The 15,127-nt window shown below is 53.5% G+C and overlaps 1 protein-coding gene across 12 annotated transcripts in view; it reads left to right on the forward strand.

The window, feature by feature from the left end:
• RABGAP1 (RAB GTPase activating protein 1) overlaps positions 1-14,303 on the forward strand; it is a 190,091-nt gene extending 175,788 nt beyond the window's left edge. For all 12 annotated transcript variants that reach the window (XM_008273353.5, XM_008273352.5, XM_070056574.2 and 9 more), the window contains 7 exons: positions 1,626-1,718; positions 2,095-2,205; positions 8,547-8,651; positions 9,396-9,479; positions 9,943-10,014; positions 11,977-12,174; positions 12,808-14,303. In XM_008273353.5, coding sequence (XP_008271575.1) covers positions 1,626-1,718; positions 2,095-2,205; positions 8,547-8,651; positions 9,396-9,479; positions 9,943-10,014; positions 11,977-12,174; positions 12,808-12,930 — 786 coding nt within the window. In that variant the 3' untranslated portion in view covers positions 12,931-14,303. The remainder of the gene's footprint in view (positions 1-1,625; positions 1,719-2,094; positions 2,206-8,546; positions 8,652-9,395; positions 9,480-9,942; positions 10,015-11,976; positions 12,175-12,807) is intronic.
• The last annotated feature ends 824 nt before the right edge of the window (positions 14,304-15,127 follow it).

Genomic DNA, 15,127 nt, shown 5'->3' on the forward strand with positions numbered 1-15,127 from the left:
CTGGAGGGGAAGAGGACGGCAGTGTGATGGGTAAATGAGGATCTAAGTGGAGTAGTCAGGAGAGCTGTGTTTTCAATTTTTAAAAATATTTTTCATTTGAAAGGCAGAAGAGAACTACCAGTCTGGTGGTTCACTCCCCATATGCCCTCAGTAGCCAAGATTGAGTCATGCCGAAGCCAGAAGCCCAGAACTCAGTCTGGGTCTCCCACATGGGTGGCAGGAACCAGAAACTTGAGCCATCACATGGTGCCTCCCAGGGTGTGCATTAGCAGGAAGATGGAGTCCGAGCTGAGCTGAGATTGGAATCCAACCACTCCCATATGGGATGGGTTGATTTATTTTTTTTATTTATTTATTTTATTTTATTTTTTGACAGGCAGAGTGGACAGAGAGAGAGACAGAGAGAAAGGTCTTCCTTTGCCGTTGGTTCACCCTCCAATGGCCACCGCGGCCGGCGCACCACACTGATCCGATGGCAGGAGCCAGGAGCCAGGTGCTTTTCCTGGTCTCCCATGGGGTGCAGGGCCCAAGCACCTGGGCCATCCTCCACTGCACTCCCTGGCCACAGCAGAGAGCTGGCCTGGAAGAGGGGCAACCGGGACAGAATCCGGCGCCTCAACCGGGACTAGAACCCGGTGTGCCGGCGCTGCTAGGTGGAGGATTAGCCTAGTGAGCCGCGGCGCCGGCCTGATTGGTTGATTTAAACGAGTTAGAGGGAGAGTGGATCTTCCATCCACTGGTTCATTCCCCAGATGACCTAACTTGCCACAGCTAGGCCAGGCCGGAGCCAGCAGTTGCTTCCAGATCTCCCATGTGGAAAGCAGGGCCCAAGCGCTTGGGCCATCCTCCATTACTTTTCCCAGACCATCGGCAGGGATCTGGATTGGAAGTGGAGCAGCTGGGACACGACCCAGAGCCCATATGGGATGCCAGGATTGCAGGCGGTGGCTTTACCTATTATGCCACAAAGCCGCCTCTGCACCCGCACTCTGGGCTCTTAATCACTGTACCAAATGCCCACCCTGAGAGCTCTGTTTTTAAGGGCAGATAGAATTCTGCTCATGTGAAAGCGGCGGTAGAGTGGAAAGAGGGTGGAGCCTGGCCAATAGTGAAGTGGCTGTGTGTGCTTTGGATGGAATCCAGCTGCCTGGTTTCAGATCCCAGGTTCGCTGGCACCTTGTTGAATGATTTTGGCTCGAGTATCCGACATCCCTATCCCTGAAGTGGCCTGTCTTGTGAGGAGGATGATAACTCCTGTGGAGAGCTGTTGTGAGGTCCCAGATGGAAGGCATCCAGCAGCCGCACTGGTGCGTGCTAAGTAGAACAGTGGCTGTCTTGCTTCCTGTCGCTGGGGACCGACAGGACCCAGAACTCAGGGAGGAGAGGCCGTCGGTACGGCATTCATTTGAACACTGCTGGTAGAAAACCTCACTTAGGGAACTAATAAAACTGAAAAGCCCCTGGACAAAATTGTTATTGGGGTCCTGGTCTTTTACCCTACACTTAACGATTTCCCTCCAAACGTAGGAAGTATGACTTGCACAGGACCTGGGCTGACCAGGCCAGAGGAAGTCTTGATCTTCCGTCTGATAACTTCTTAATCTGTACTGTGCTTTATCCTGCAGATTAGTCAGAAGAAACTGAAAAAATATGAGAAAGAATATCACACCATGCGGGAGCAGCAGGCCCAGCAAGAGGACCCCATCGAGCGATTCGAGGTTCGGTGCCTGTGGCCTGGAGGACATGGCGGGAGTGCTTGTAACTCACTTTGCTGAGTTCTTTTTAAAACCCAGTTCCACTGTTTCTAGCTTCAAGTGTCAGTGAGAGTTTGAAATAAGTCAGCAAGATCTGCTTTGCTTCACACCAGCCACCTGGCTTGTTACAGTTCGGTGGCCTCTCCTCACGCTAGCTACTTGACAAGGCCTCTTGAATTGGTGAAGTATTTCTTGATAGAGCTGGGAAGGATGAAATTGCTGACTTGGAAACACATCAGGACTGGCCACGTCACTTAGGAGTTCCACAGGGCTTAGAAATTGACTTTGAGTCTGTTTGCATCCTCTGTCTGCCTCTGACCGGTTTCCATGTGCCCCTCAGAGGGAGAACAGGCGTCTGCAGGAAGCTAACATGCGGCTGGAGCAGGAAAATGACGACTTAGCCCACGAGCTGGTGACCAGCAAGATCGCCCTGCGGAAGGACCTGGATAACGTAAGTCTGACGGGAAGTGCACACGAGACACGGGCTTCCCCTGCGTGCGCTGGTGCCCTCGCGTGTCCTCGTGAGTTCTGGCTGCCTCCCAAGCTGCCCTCTGCGTGGCCACCTTGCCGGTTCCTTCGCGAGTGACCCGTGAACTCTTGAAGCCTCGGGGCCGCCTTCTTCTGTCATGTGCACACTGTCCTCGAGTTTCTTCCCCAAACCGTGGTTGATGGAGAAACTTTTGGTGATTCTTTTTCTTTTCCTTTCCCAAGCCATTCATTAGCAGGGAGCTGGATCAGAAGTGGAGCAGCCAGGCTGATTCTTTTGCTGTAACAGTTGGCAGTAACAGTTTACTAAACTTCCCCCCAAGAGGACATCAAATTCTATACGTTTCGTGCCTTTTGAGTAAACATTGCCGATTGGAATACAGCTCAGCGCTCAGCAGCTGTCATTCCTTCAGTAGTTTCTGTCGACTGATGTTCCATTTCTCTCTGCTTCTCCTAATCTCAAGACTTCTGAGCGGTGGCTTTTCTGGTTGAGCACTTTTCTATTTTCTGTACTACAAGCTTCCTTTCAGGAAGTGTCGTCTCTCATTCATGATTTAGATTAGGAGCAGGCAAACATTTGTAAATATTTGCCTCTGTTGCTATTATACGCCATTGGCACAGAAGCAGCAGGCACAAAATGTAAACAATGAGAGTGATTTTATTCCAGGAGGACTCTGTTTATAAAAATAGGTGGTGGGCTGGGCTGGACCCATGGAAAGTGTAATTTGCCAGTTCCCTACAGGCTCCTAGGATTGCTTTTCTGCTTGTTGGTTCCTAAGGCTCCAGTGATGGGTTCAGGCTTTGGGGAGTTTACAGGGATCTCCTACTATATAGATTGAACTCTAGGGGCCACATCTTGCCGTTCACCAAATCAGTATGAAGATTTATGTATCGGTCCATTTCTTTGCTTTCCTTAGACTCTCAGAGGTAGAAATGTGTTCTTTCATTCGGCTCGTACAGGTGGGAAGTCTGCATTCATCAGGTATTCAAAGTGGTTCACATGGGAGATAAAGAAAGGAGATAGAACATCAAGCAGTTCTTATTCCTGATCCTTAGAAACATAATAGTGAAGCAGAAAACTTCGGGCTGACTTGCATTTTCTACTTGGACATTGTGTAAGATGTGGACAGTAGAACTGTCTACGGCGCAGGGCACAGTGAGAATGGCTTGACTGGTTGTACTGTGAGAGGCACCACCACCTGAACAAGTCAGGCACAGGCACGGTGGTGGTGCCCTCTGGCTGTCACCTACAAATACCTGCATCTAACTGGGAAGGCTACTTTTCCAGTTGTTTTTTTTTTTTTTTTTCTGAGAAGTGGAGTTACAGACAGAGAGGGGGAACACAGAGAAAGGTCATCCACCTGCTGGTTCACTCGTCCAGTGGCCGCAATGGCCAGAACTGAAGCCAGGAGCTTCTTCCAAGTCTCCCACATGCGTGTAGGGGCCCAAGTGCTTGGACCAACTTTTGATGCTTTCCCAGGCCATAGCAGAGAGCTGCATCAGAAGAGGAAGAGCTGGGACTCGAACCAGTGCTCATGTGGGATGCTGGTGCCGAAGGCGGAGGTTTAGCCTACCGCACCACAATCCAGTTTGTTTTTTAAAGATTTATTTATTTGAAAGGTAGAGCAAGAGAAAGGGAGATTTTTTTTCATCTGCTGGTTTACTCCCCAAATGGCCACAAGGGCCAAGACTGGATAAGGCCAAAGCCGGAAACTCCATCCACGTCTTCCATGTGGGTAGCAGGGGCCCAAGCAGTTGGGCTGTCATTTGCTGCTTTCCCAGATGCATTAGCAGGGAGCAGGATCAGAAGCAGAGCAGCTGGGACTTGAACCAGCACTCTGATTCCGGATACTGGGGTCGCGAGCAGTGGCGTAACCTGTGGAGCCACAGCGCTGGCTGCTTTTTTCCAGTTTCTGCAGGTGCATGTCCACGTCTCAGTCACAGAGCCTGGGCTCTCCCTGCCTTCGCTGCCTTCCTCTCAGAGCCGCTCTCATCAGGCCGTAGCCTCTCTCCACGTAGAAACGCAGTTCTCTCCGTGTTCAGTCCTCTCCGCCTAGTGAGTGGAGAAGCCAGGGACTGCCTGATGCCAGCAGGGACTCAGCACGTTCAGGACCAGGGAGCTCTGGGCTCAAGCCTCGTGGGGTCCAGTCTCAGGGGTCTGTATTCATTAATGCAGGAGAACTGTGTTAGTTAACCCTTTTGCCTCAGTTTTCTCATCATTAAAATGGGGGTTGTAACTGTCCGTTCTACAACACGGGCAGTTCTGAGCACCCGTTCGGCCTTTGCCCATTGAAGGCTGGGCAGACTTTCTCCTGCTCACTTTAGGCCCCGGTCCAAGTTCCCGCGTCCCCCTGCTTTGTTTTGAGTCTTTACTGAAGATCAGCCAGCGTCTTCCTCTGTGCACAGTGAGGGCCGCATTGATCTCGGGTCTCAGTGCAGCTCGGGAGGACGTTCTTCCTCCCCACGCTTCCCTTCCTGCGGTCCGGAGAGCAGCTCCTGCACCTCTCGGTGTCTCCAGTGGCTCTGTCCCTGATCGCCCTCCTCGGCTGCTGCTTTTGCGGAGCTTCACCCTGCAGATGTGGAGAAGTTCCAGGCCAGCCACCGGCCCCGGGGGCAGCCCTGTCCAGCATCTCCTCTGGGACTGGTGCAGTGACTGGGCCAACACTGGTACTGAGGGGATGCGAGGGGCCACGGCGTGGGGCAGTGTGGCCTGAGAGGCAGGGAGCTCGCCTGGGAGCCCATCTGCCCATGTGCTGGTTCTGTGACCTTGGGATTGCTAAACTTGCCCTATTAAGTGGCCTTGGCCTTCTGACTCAAGAGTCAGTTAACTCCATGTGTAGGTCTACTCTGGGTCTGTACGGCTTTCCTAACGCCACAGTGAAACTTTCTTGGTTGTGTAGCTTTGTAGCCTTCAGATGTGGTCATGTGAGTCCTCCGGCTTTGTTGTGGTTTTTCAGAATCGCTTGGCTGTGTATTAGGCTCAGCTTGCCCATTGCCAGGGGCATGAGGAAAGTGTCCTGGGATTCACTGCTCCCCAGAGGGGTCTGGAAGAAACAGACATCTGAAGAGCAATTGAGCCTTCCAGGCCACACACGAGTTACCGTTTTTTACCAAAGGTCTTTTTCAGTTTCAGTGTTTTTGAGTTTTCAGTTTGCAAGAATTGCACTTTTTAATCTATTGGGAATAATATAGCTTTTTAAATTTCATTTTCAAGTTTATTGCTAGTCTCTAGAAATACAGTTAATTGTTGTGTCCTTTTTATATCCTGTGACCTTGCTAATCTCACCTAGATTTTCTGCTCACTAGGGAATTCCCACGTCACGGTCATGTCTTCACCAGCTCACTTCCTCTCCTTGTGTCACTCCAGTCACTAGGATTGCATTTGCTAATGAAGGTTTTACTCTTACTAAGTCTTTTTATATTTGTGGGGAAGACTTGTCTGGAGTTTTCTTTAATGTGTTTGTCTGATTTTGCCATCAGGATAATGGCGGCCTCACAAAATGATCTGTGCCCTATTCCTTTCTTCTTTTCTTAAGGGTTTTGCATAGAATTGGTCCCTGATTAAATCTTTAATTCCTTAGTGAAGTCCTGCAGGCCTGGGATTTTCTTTGCTAGAAACCATTTGGGAATTCAATTTATTTGTAGATAATGAATCTATATAAATTGTCTAATTCTGCATGCACCTGTTTTTATTATTTGTGTCTTTGAAGTAATATAGCCTTTTCATCTTAGTTATTAAATGTATTATTTTTAAAATGTTGATATTTCCTCATTTTCATGTAGGGTCTGTAGAGATGCCCCTTGTTTTTATTTCTGATAGGAGTGATTTGTATCATTTCCCCTTTTTCGCTAATCCATCTAGCTACAAGTTTATCAGGCATGTTGATCTTTTCAAAAACCAACTTTTGGTTTCATTGATTTTTCTGTGTATTTTGTTTCATTGATTTCTGCTTTTTATTATTTCCCCCTTTCCTTGGGCTTAATCTGTTCCCTTTGTAGCTTCTTAAAGAGGAAGCTTGAGTAACTGATTGTGAACCTTTTCTCAGGTGGGCACTGGAAGCTGTTGGGTCGCCGTGTACGAGTGCTGTTTCCGCCTCACCTCCACGGTTAATGTGGTGGCTTTCCTCTCACTCAGGGCTTCTCTGACCTATCCTAGTTCATCAGTAGTGTTGTTTAGTGACCCCCCCTCCGGAATTCTATTGGTTCATTCTGTTGTGATCAGAGAACACTGCCTGGCTGATCCTAACCCTTTGTCGATCTATCTGTGCTTAGTTTACGGCTCGCCATGTGGTCTGTCCAGGTGACTCTTCCACGTCCGCTGAGCAGTGTGTCCCATGGTAACGCTGGAGTGTTCTGTGCTGGGTCAGACTGGCCACCTGTGGTGCCAGCCTGTCACTTACTGAAAACAGTGGAAGTCTGTGAATCTATTTGTCATTTATCTCCTTCTCCTTTCAGTTATGTTGGGTTTCGTTTCACATAATTTGAATTTCTGCCTTTTAAGATTTACTTTCTTATTTGAAAGAGTTACAGAGAGGGAGAGACCGGGGGGTTGGGAGGGTCTTCCATCTGCTGGCTCACTCCCCAGATGGCTGCCGCAGCCAGGCTAGTCCGTGCCCTGACCTCTCATGGGTACGGGCGCAGGCACTTGGGCCATCTTCTGCCTTCTTCTCAGGGCACTAGCAGGGAGCTGGATCGGAAGTAGAGCAGCCAGGACAGAACTGGAGCCCATATGGGACGCCGGCACCACAGGCGGCAGCCTAACCCACAGCACCACAACAGTTGCCCCAAATTTCTGCCTTCTCAATGAAGTGACTTTTCTATCCTTATGAAATGTCCCTCGCTCTCCCTGGTGCTAGTCATTGTTCTTGAGAGCTGTTTGACCTGATGTCTGTGGAACTGTCCCACCTGGCACGGTACCTCATGGTGTCTACTTTTCCATCCTTGGGCTATTGTTTGGGTCTAAGGGAAGTTTGTATTCTACTGGTGCTTCCGGGTTTCTCCTGTCTGTGCTCTGGGAGTTAACTGGGCATCGACATGATTCCAGCGCCTCTGTTAGGTGATTCGCTGTCCCCGCAGCCTTCCTGGCCCCTTGAGACGGCCATGCGCACCGGGAACGCAGGCAGAAGGCAGTGATAGCACTCATCTGGCTGGCTGGTTTGAATCCCAGGGCCCACAGTTCTGTGCTGATGGATTTCTGTGTCTAGAACAGCCTCCTATTTTGTCTGGTCTTCTGTTTGCCGTGGGAGGACAGATGCAGGCTCTCCTAAAGTGCACGACAGCGAGCGGAAGCCTGAGCTTCTGCGTGCTCTCCCGACGTCCCGTCCCAGCGCCTGCATGAGTATTCACACGGTGCTGGGTAGCCAGCAGGGGGCGTGGAGTCCCCAGCTCTGGGTCAGGCTCCAGCTCTGCTGCCCACAGTATGCAAGTCTGGGGAGGTCACTGCCCCAGCTGACAGCCCTGTAGACCGAGGGGAAGGGTGAGGCAGGCAGACGGCCGGTGGGGAGAAGCGGGCCAGCACTGTGAGTATTCATGGGTGTCTGATGATGAGTCGAGGAGAGAACCGGAGTGTGGCCCGTGCTCCGCAGGCGAGCGCGTCGGCTCTAGCAGCACCTCTGACAGGAGGTCACTTCCCGCACTGTTTTCTCCTCGTCTCCCTTCCCGTGACTCGTTTTGGGTTTGAGCTGGAGGAGGAGCCGAGAAGCTACTCTGGGATGGAGAGGGCTCGCTCGGGGATGCTGCTTGATTGCACGTGTGTGCAGTTGGCCAGTAGTCGACAGCCTTGTGCATTGCGTGGCAGGCCACTAGTTCTCCATGTAAGGTCCCAGCTCTGTTCCTCTCTAGAACACGTGAGAGGGAGAGCAGGAGGCTGCTGGGCTTCAGGGACACCACCTCCACCAGCAGGGGAGGCTGTGTGGCACACACAGGCTGTTACCAGCGGGGAGGCCGGCAGCCTTCCGCAGCTGTCTCTGGATTCCTGACGCTGCGTCGAATGCTTTTCCTGGCTCACCCCCCACCCTAACCCCCGCTGAAACGCCTGAAGCCGACAGGGGCTTCCTGGCGCCGTCAGAGAGTGGTGAACGTTGAGGCTGCAGGCCAAGCCCTCGCCGCCCTCTGCTCCCCGTGTGCGGGGACCGGGCATGAGCGTGACTGTGACTCCGCCGTGGGCGTGGGCGTGCATTTCCCCGTCAGGTCACAGTCTCCCCCAGCATCTTACAGTCTCCCCCAGCATCTTGCAGTGGGCTGTTCTAGGTCCTTGCAAGCACTCGAGTTCCCAGTCTTAGTGACGACACGTCTGCAACGTTTCAGGCTGAGGAGAAGGCAGATGCGCTGAACAAGGAGCTGCTGATGACCAAGCAGAAGCTGATCGACGCGGAAGAGGAGAAGAGGCGGCTGGAAGAAGAGTCTGCCCAGGTAAGGGCGCCTGCCCCTCCCGCTGGCCCTCTGTGTCCCGAAAACGCTGCAGACTTGGGATTCGTCGGGTGGCTTCGTGTTGGCACTGCAGAGCTGAGAAAGTCAGCTACAGTCTCTCTGCAGAGGCCTTTCTGGCCGTTCTGTAAAGCCCAGGAGGACACAGCGGGCCCCGGCCCGTGCTTGCCTGGGGCAGGAGAGCCCAGCGCACCAGCATCTGAGGGTCAGGGCCGAGGGTTGCTGTCCCCCGGGCAGCACTCACGCTAGGTGATGTCTGTCTCGGCCTCACGGCACGCGAGCTGGAAGCCTCCTGCTGAGCCACACAGACCTGCAGTCACAGGGAGGGTTTTCAGCGTGGCGTGCCGTGGCCCTCCCGGCTGGAGTGCCCTCCCGGCGTAGCTGGGACTGGCTGCGCTGGGGGGATGAAGCGCCTTCCCCACACGCCGTGGGGTGCTGAGACCGCCGTTTGCTCCCGAGTTCTGTGGTCTGGTTTGCACCGCGGCCTCAGCTGCGTTCGCTGGTGGAGAACTTCCACGGAGGAACCCGTCCCAAGTGGAGTCTGCTGTGTGGGGTCGTCTGGCTGTCCTCGCCAGCCCCTAGCGTCAGGAACAGGGCATGGGTGCTGAGGCGTGCAGGAGGGGATGAGGCGGAGCCCCCGCGGGCAGAGGGAGCCGCCCGCCCTGAGCGGCGAGGGACGGAGCTTCCTCTTGCCCCTAAGATAGCCGCTTCTGCTTTTCATTCGCTCAGCTGAAAGAAATGTGCCGCCGGGAGCTGGACAAGGCCGAATCGGAGATCAGAAAGAACAGCTCCATCATCGGCGACTACAAGCAGGTGGGTCCCCTCCCAGGCCAGCAGCTGCCCCGTGCATTCCTGATGCTGGCCCCGCCCCCGGCTTGGTTGACAGGTGACTTCATTTGCCCTTCGCCGTGACTTGAGTGTGCCCTGTCTGGGGACGTGGCTGTGGGGGAAGAGCAGTGTTTGTTGAGTGCCTGCCTGGGCCCAGCGTGTGACAGGCGCTAAACTGCAATGCACAGCATGCTTGGGAGCCTTCGGGTGTCAGCGCCGAGGACCTGGCTGCCGCGCCCGCCCTGGCTGGTGTCACTGACTGACCGCGGCTCGTTCCTCTGCACCAGGACCCTGAGGGTGGCGCCTGGAGGCTCCGGGGACGTCTGGGCAGTGGGCGCGGCTGCCCGACCTCGCGCACTCCGCTCGCTGCTGTAGTCTGCCCAGAGCCCAGATCACGCACATGGTCACGTGGTCGGACAGTCACGTGGTTTCACGTTGTGTTCTGTAGATTTGTTCACAGTTGAGTGAGAGATTGGAGAAGCAGCAGACGGCTAATAAAGTGGAAATTGAGAGACTCCGGGTAAGTCTTCCTTTACCAAATACGTTCTATGCCCCCAGCTCCTCTTAGGGCTGTGCTCCGCCCGCTGGCTGTGGGAGGGGACGGTTGCTTTCCAAAGTGAGAAAAGCTGAGGGGCCTTGCCGAGGCGACTGCCCGGAGCCCGGGTGACTGACGGTGACGCTGCGGCTGCCGCCCAGGAAAACGAGAGGCCACAGGAGAGCCTGCACGCTGGACGCTTCTCCCCGCCCTGCGACTCGGAGCTCTGAGTGCCAGGCGCAGTTAGGACTGTTCGTGGTCCGCCGGCAGTGCGGGGCTGTTACGTGCATGCTTTAAGCTATACTACACCTGTGTTGGAATAGCAGGCACATCCCAAGATGAGTAATGTAAGAAAAGAACAGGTTCTCCAGCCTATTCCAGCTCAGTGGACGGGAGCTGGGCGCTGCTCTGTGCTCGGCAGGGCTGTGTCTGCACAGGGCGTCCTACCTGGAGCAGAGGGACCCCGACCGTAGGGCCCCAAGCATCTGCTCTTTGAAAACACCGCATTGCTTTATTCTCAAACTAACAGTGAGGATGCCTGCGCCCAGCATAGGAACGCGAGTTTCCTGTCCATCTCAGGCTCCCGACTCCAGCTTCCTGCTCATGCAGACCCTGGGCGGCAGCGGTGATGGCTCATGTCAGCGGTTCCTCCATGCGTGGGGGAGATCTGCACTGGGTTCCTGGATCCTGGCTGTGCCTGGCCAGGTCCCTGCTCCTGGGGGCGTCTGAGGATGAACCAGCAGATGGGAGAAAGAGCGATGGATCTGTCTGTATCTCTCTCTCTCTCTCTCTCTCTCTATATATATATATATAATATATATGAGACATAAAATGTGTCTTACAGGGACATCTCATTTTAATAAAATACAGTGTGTATTTGTGATTTTTTATACACTTTAATCTTCAACTTTCATTCTCCCATGTTATTATTCTCAAAATTATATATATAGAGAGAGAGAGAGAGAGAGCGAGCGCGAGCCTGCGCACTATATCTACCCATATCTACCCCCTTCTCTCCTCTCAGGTAGAAAGCTAGGTGACTGAAACTTTACCAACATTCTTGCATAAAATTTGGAAAATAAGAGGAAAACCCTTAAATCTCATTACCTAAAGATAATATCACCATTATTAACATTGTAGTGTGTATTATTATTTAGGGTTTTGTTTGTTTCATATTTACATTTGTAGAATTGGGACATTTTATAATTGATGCCTTTTTGTGGTTTAGCTGGCAGCTGTTTCCTTAAGAGACATAAAATGTGTCTTACAGGGACATCTCATTTTAATAAAATACAGTGTGTATTTGTGATTTTTCTATACACTTTAATCTTCAACTTTCATTCTCCCATGTTATTATTCTCAAAATTACTTCCATGTATAAAAAGCAATTTTTTTCAAAGATTCATTTATTTATTTGTTTATTTAATTGAAAGGCAGAGAGAGAAAGGTCAGTCTTCCATCACTGGTTCACTCTCCAAATGGCTACAATGGCCAGGATTAGGCCAGGCTAAAGCCAGAACCCAGGAACGTCATCCAGGTCTGCCAAAGGGGTACAGGGACATAGGCACTGGTGCCATCTTCCGCTGCTATGCCAGGCCATCAGCAGGGAGCTGGATTGGAAGTGGAACAGCCGGGATTTGAACCAGTGCCCGTATGGGATGCAGGTGTTGCAGGCGGGGCTTAGTCTGCCTCATCACAACACGGATGCCAGCACAGTAGTTGTAATTGCCCCCAGTGGTTGGCTAGTTTATTCCTGTCTTCAGCTGTGCAGTGAAATCCTGGTCCCTAAGCCTGTGTCTGGCCGTCCCTGGTCCCTCATTCCTCGGCCTGAGGTGCACTACCTCTGGCACGGAGCTGCAGCCTGCGGAGCCAGCACCTCCCCAGGGACGTGCCCGCGCCATTGTGCACGCCCGTTCCCGGCTCCTCACACCTGACCTCTCCTTTCAGCAAAAAGTGGACGACTGCGAGCGCTGCCGGGAGCTTTTCAGCAAAGAGGGGCGTGTGAGGGGCGTGAGCTCAGTGCAGGAGGTCGCGGACGAGGACACGGACGAGGAGAAGGAGCTGCTCAAGAACCAGCTGCGGGAGATGGAGCTGGAACTGGCCCAGACCAAGCTGCAGCTGGTGGAAGCAGAGTGTAAGATCCAGGTAACCAGCGGCCCGGGGTTCTGTAGCCCTCCCAGTTCGTTTGTGCTTAACCAGTGCATGTCTCAACAGCAGCCGGGGTTTAGACTGTCATGTGGAGAGCTCCCCACAAAGCTCGGATTCTTTCTGGTGGACAAAGAGCACAGGCTGTGGGTCTCAGCGGCACGCCTGGGCTCTTGCACTCTCCACGTGCAGCCGCTCAGCGTCAGGGGAGATCACGAGGCCCCGTGATGTGTGCGGACAAGGGCAGACTACACGGGAAAGGCACGGCAGGCGGTGATGGGGGCATGCAGAGCCTCAGGAAGCTCCTGGCACGGAGTAGGTGCCACAGACATGGACCCAGCACCTCGCCTGCCCTGCCACTGTTAGGACTTCGTGGATTTTTGCGTGGTCTGCCTGTTGTAGGTGGTGGACAGGAGCGGGGCCTAGTGGGGAGGCCCTTTGAATAGTTTAGGCAAGAAACGAGGTCGTGGCCAGGAGACTCCCAAGCCTTTCTCTGCCGACGTAAGACGGGTACCTCCAGAGCCCTCCCAACAGTGAAGAGTAAAACTCGAGTCCCTGGCTGAACCCCGGGGAAGGCGGTGGTGGTGGCCGTGGCCCTGGGGCCCGACATCCACATGGACACTTCTCTCGCAGGACCTGGAGCACCACTTGGGCCTCGCCCTCAGCGAGGTTCAGGCAGCCAAGAAGACGTGGTTCAACCGAACACTGAGCTCCATAAAGACAGCAACGGGGGTTCAGGGGAAAGAGACTTGCTAAGAGCCGCTGCCTCCGGACACCTTCAGAAAACACCTTTTGTTGCCTTCTTTGGCCAGATGTGTGATTCTGTGACATGTCCCAGGACCAGAACATACTTAAGTCAGACCCACAGACGTGCTTTGGTAGGTCACTGGCCCGGCGCTCCCGGAGCAGGCAGCCTGTGGGCAAGGCTCTCCTCACTACTGACGCTGACGCACCTGCTCGCTCAGCCGATGCCCTGCGAACACACGGCTCCAGGCCTCTTCCCTCACCAGCCTAAAGGCTGAGGGGACGCTACCAGAGTGTGGGGTCCTTCTGTGTGTTGGGTTTTTCTTTCCCCTAAACCTTTCATTTTTTTAAAATAAAATATACATACTATATATATATATATATCGGGGGTGGGGGAGGGAGATGGGGATCAGAAATCCCCGTCGTTCCTCCCTGCTTCGGTGCCAGCGCGGCCCCAGGTGGACTGGAGAAGCACTGCGTTTGCGACAGGAGGGTCTCGCCGCAGTGGAAGCTCAGCTTCTGTTAAGCTTTGATGCACAGGTTTTGGTTTGGCATTATTCACGTCTGATCAATTCTATGCAACTCATAGTTTCTGTTAATTTTTTTAGGATTAGTTGCCAAAATGATTTACAAGCCTGGGCGCTGGGTGGTGACTCGACCGACTACGAGGCAGGATTAATCACAACATGGACAAAGCTTACCTTGTGTCATGTGTCATGTGTACATACATGTATCAGATCTTTCCCAGTGCCCCATGCGGTGTTCAGATCCCAGATGGAGACCGCTCATCTGTAACGGAATTATGTGGTGATGTGCGCACTTGATTTCACTCGAGGGTTGTTGGCCCCGGGCACTCCTTCACGCCATCAGTGAAGAACTCCCTCACTCCAAGCTTCCTAGTGTGTGAGTGTGAGTGCGTGTGTGTGTGAGGGAGGCCCGGCTGGGTGTGGACCTCCGCATTCCAACGTGCTGCAGTCTCACTTCCGAGAAGGCTGGGGTGGACGTTTGGCGCCTTTAGGAGAGTTGAGAGGCGTCATCTCCACAGTGGCAGGTGACACAGCTGTGCTCTGTGACTGGCGACAAGAGGCACCGGCTTGTACATAGACACGTGGGCTGTTTCCCATCTCTTTTCTGCTGACCATACTAACGCTTGCCGAGGTCATGTGTGATGAGGGAGGTAGCAAGTGCACCCCTCCCCCAGGCCTCCCCTGTGCCGCTTGCTGTGTCTGTCTTGTTCAGTTACCGGGTGCGTGGACGTTGTGCTAGGGTAGTTTCAGTGTGTCAACCTTAAGAACTGAAATATAAACAAGTAAAATTGTATTACTATTTCTTTTGTTGGTTTTATTTTAACAGCACATTCATTAAATATTTTGGTACAAACAGCACTGCTTTGTAAAACCCATTTGTATCATTATGTGCTTCTGCGCCCACCCCAGCCTCTTCCTCGCAGGGCAGCCGACGACCCCCCCTTGGGTGAGGGGCTGAGGTTCTGTGGCCGCGGGGTGAGGAGCGGCCGCCTCTGCTTCCTGTCAGACGTCACCCGACCCCGACACAGTCTTGCAGGCGCTGTAGACACCGGCATCGTGGAGTGGCCCGCGACACGTGTTTCTTCTGGGAGTCCAGTTCTCAGACGTGTGCGTGTGGTGCAGCAGTGATCAGGGGGCCTGGTGCGAGTCCGGGAGGCAGAATGCTCGGGTCTGCCTGCCGCCCGCACTGGAGACCCAGATGTGTTTCCGGGCTCCTGGCATCCTGGCTACTGCGGGCATTTATGAGGTGAATCAGCAGGTAAAGGACCTGCCTTTCTCTGTCTTGCAAATAAAGTTTAAAAAAAAAAAAGGCAAACGCATCTCACCAGGCAGGGCTAGGAGAGGGGTGCCAGGGCCACAGCGTGCCTGTGCAGGGCAGCTGACTGGAGAGGAAGCAGGGGGTGCTGGGGTGCAGCGAGGCCCTGCCAAGAACGCCAGGCACAGTGCGACCAGGTCTCAAGAATCACTTACTTGAAAGGCACAGTTAACAGAGACAGGGGCCAGGGCCGGGCCAGGCCAAAGCCAGGAGCCCAGCAAGCACCTGGCCATCCGCTGCAAAGCAGGGAGCCGGCCTGGGAGCAGAGCCGCCGGGAGGGGTGCCAGCATCCTAAGTGGCCCGCTCTGCCCTGTTCTTTTTCGTGGTAGTTCTTCCACATCCCTGCACCATAGGCCTCCGCCATCTG

The sequence above is a fragment of the Oryctolagus cuniculus genome, chromosome 1 (assembly GCF_051225735.1).
Source record: "Oryctolagus cuniculus isolate XC-2025 breed Fujian yellow rabbit chromosome 1, ASM5122573v1, whole genome shotgun sequence".
Classification (NCBI taxonomy): Eukaryota; Metazoa; Chordata; class Mammalia; order Lagomorpha; family Leporidae; genus Oryctolagus; species Oryctolagus cuniculus.